The following is a 481-nucleotide window of genomic DNA, read 5'->3' on the forward strand; positions in this document are numbered from 1 at the left end:
GCCGCCCGCCCCCGCGGAGTTTGCCACCCGCGCCGCCGCTGAGGCCGGGCGCCCCACCATGCCGCGAGCCCCGGCGCCCCTCTACGCCTGCCTCCTCGGGCTCTGCGCGTTTGTGCCCCGGCTCCCAGGTAAGCCGCGCCGAGCGCCGCGCAGCTAACTGTGCAGGAAGAAACTTCGACGGGCATCCAGCCGCCCGCAGGCGTCTTGGAGGGGCCGCGCGGGAGGCGCTGCCTGCGGGTGGAGGGCGCCTTCGGGGCACTCCCAGGTGGGCTAGCCGCGGGCGTAGAGCCTGGCCGGCGCTTGCGAACTGCGTGCGCCACTCGGAGCGCACAGCCCGCAGCCGCCCTGCGGGGCAGTCGTCGGTCTCCTGCCCTCCCCCCTCCCCGGGGGGGCTGAGGAGGAGCCTTCCCTTCCTGTGTAAACAGCCGGGCCAGTCTGCTGACCCAGCCCGCGAGCGCCCGCGCACGGGGCGCGGGGAGGG

At 76.3% G+C, this 481-nt stretch overlaps 1 protein-coding gene across 1 annotated transcript in view; it reads left to right on the forward strand.

Annotated features, from left to right (window-relative positions):
* Window positions 1–55: 55 nt before the first annotated feature.
* Window positions 56–481, forward strand: part of ITGB5 (integrin, beta 5) — a 126,010-nt gene continuing 125,584 nt past the window's right edge. Inside the window, exon 1 of the mRNA XM_008577644.1 lies at window positions 56–128. Within this exon, the coding sequence (XP_008575866.1) occupies window positions 59–128 (70 nt within the window). The 5' untranslated portion in view covers window positions 56–58. The remainder of the gene's footprint in view (window positions 129–481) is intronic.

This window comes from Galeopterus variegatus, unplaced genomic scaffold (genome assembly GCF_000696425.1).
Source record: "Galeopterus variegatus unplaced genomic scaffold, G_variegatus-3.0.2 Scaffold1555, whole genome shotgun sequence".
In the NCBI taxonomy this organism is placed as follows: domain Eukaryota; kingdom Metazoa; phylum Chordata; class Mammalia; order Dermoptera; family Cynocephalidae; genus Galeopterus; species Galeopterus variegatus.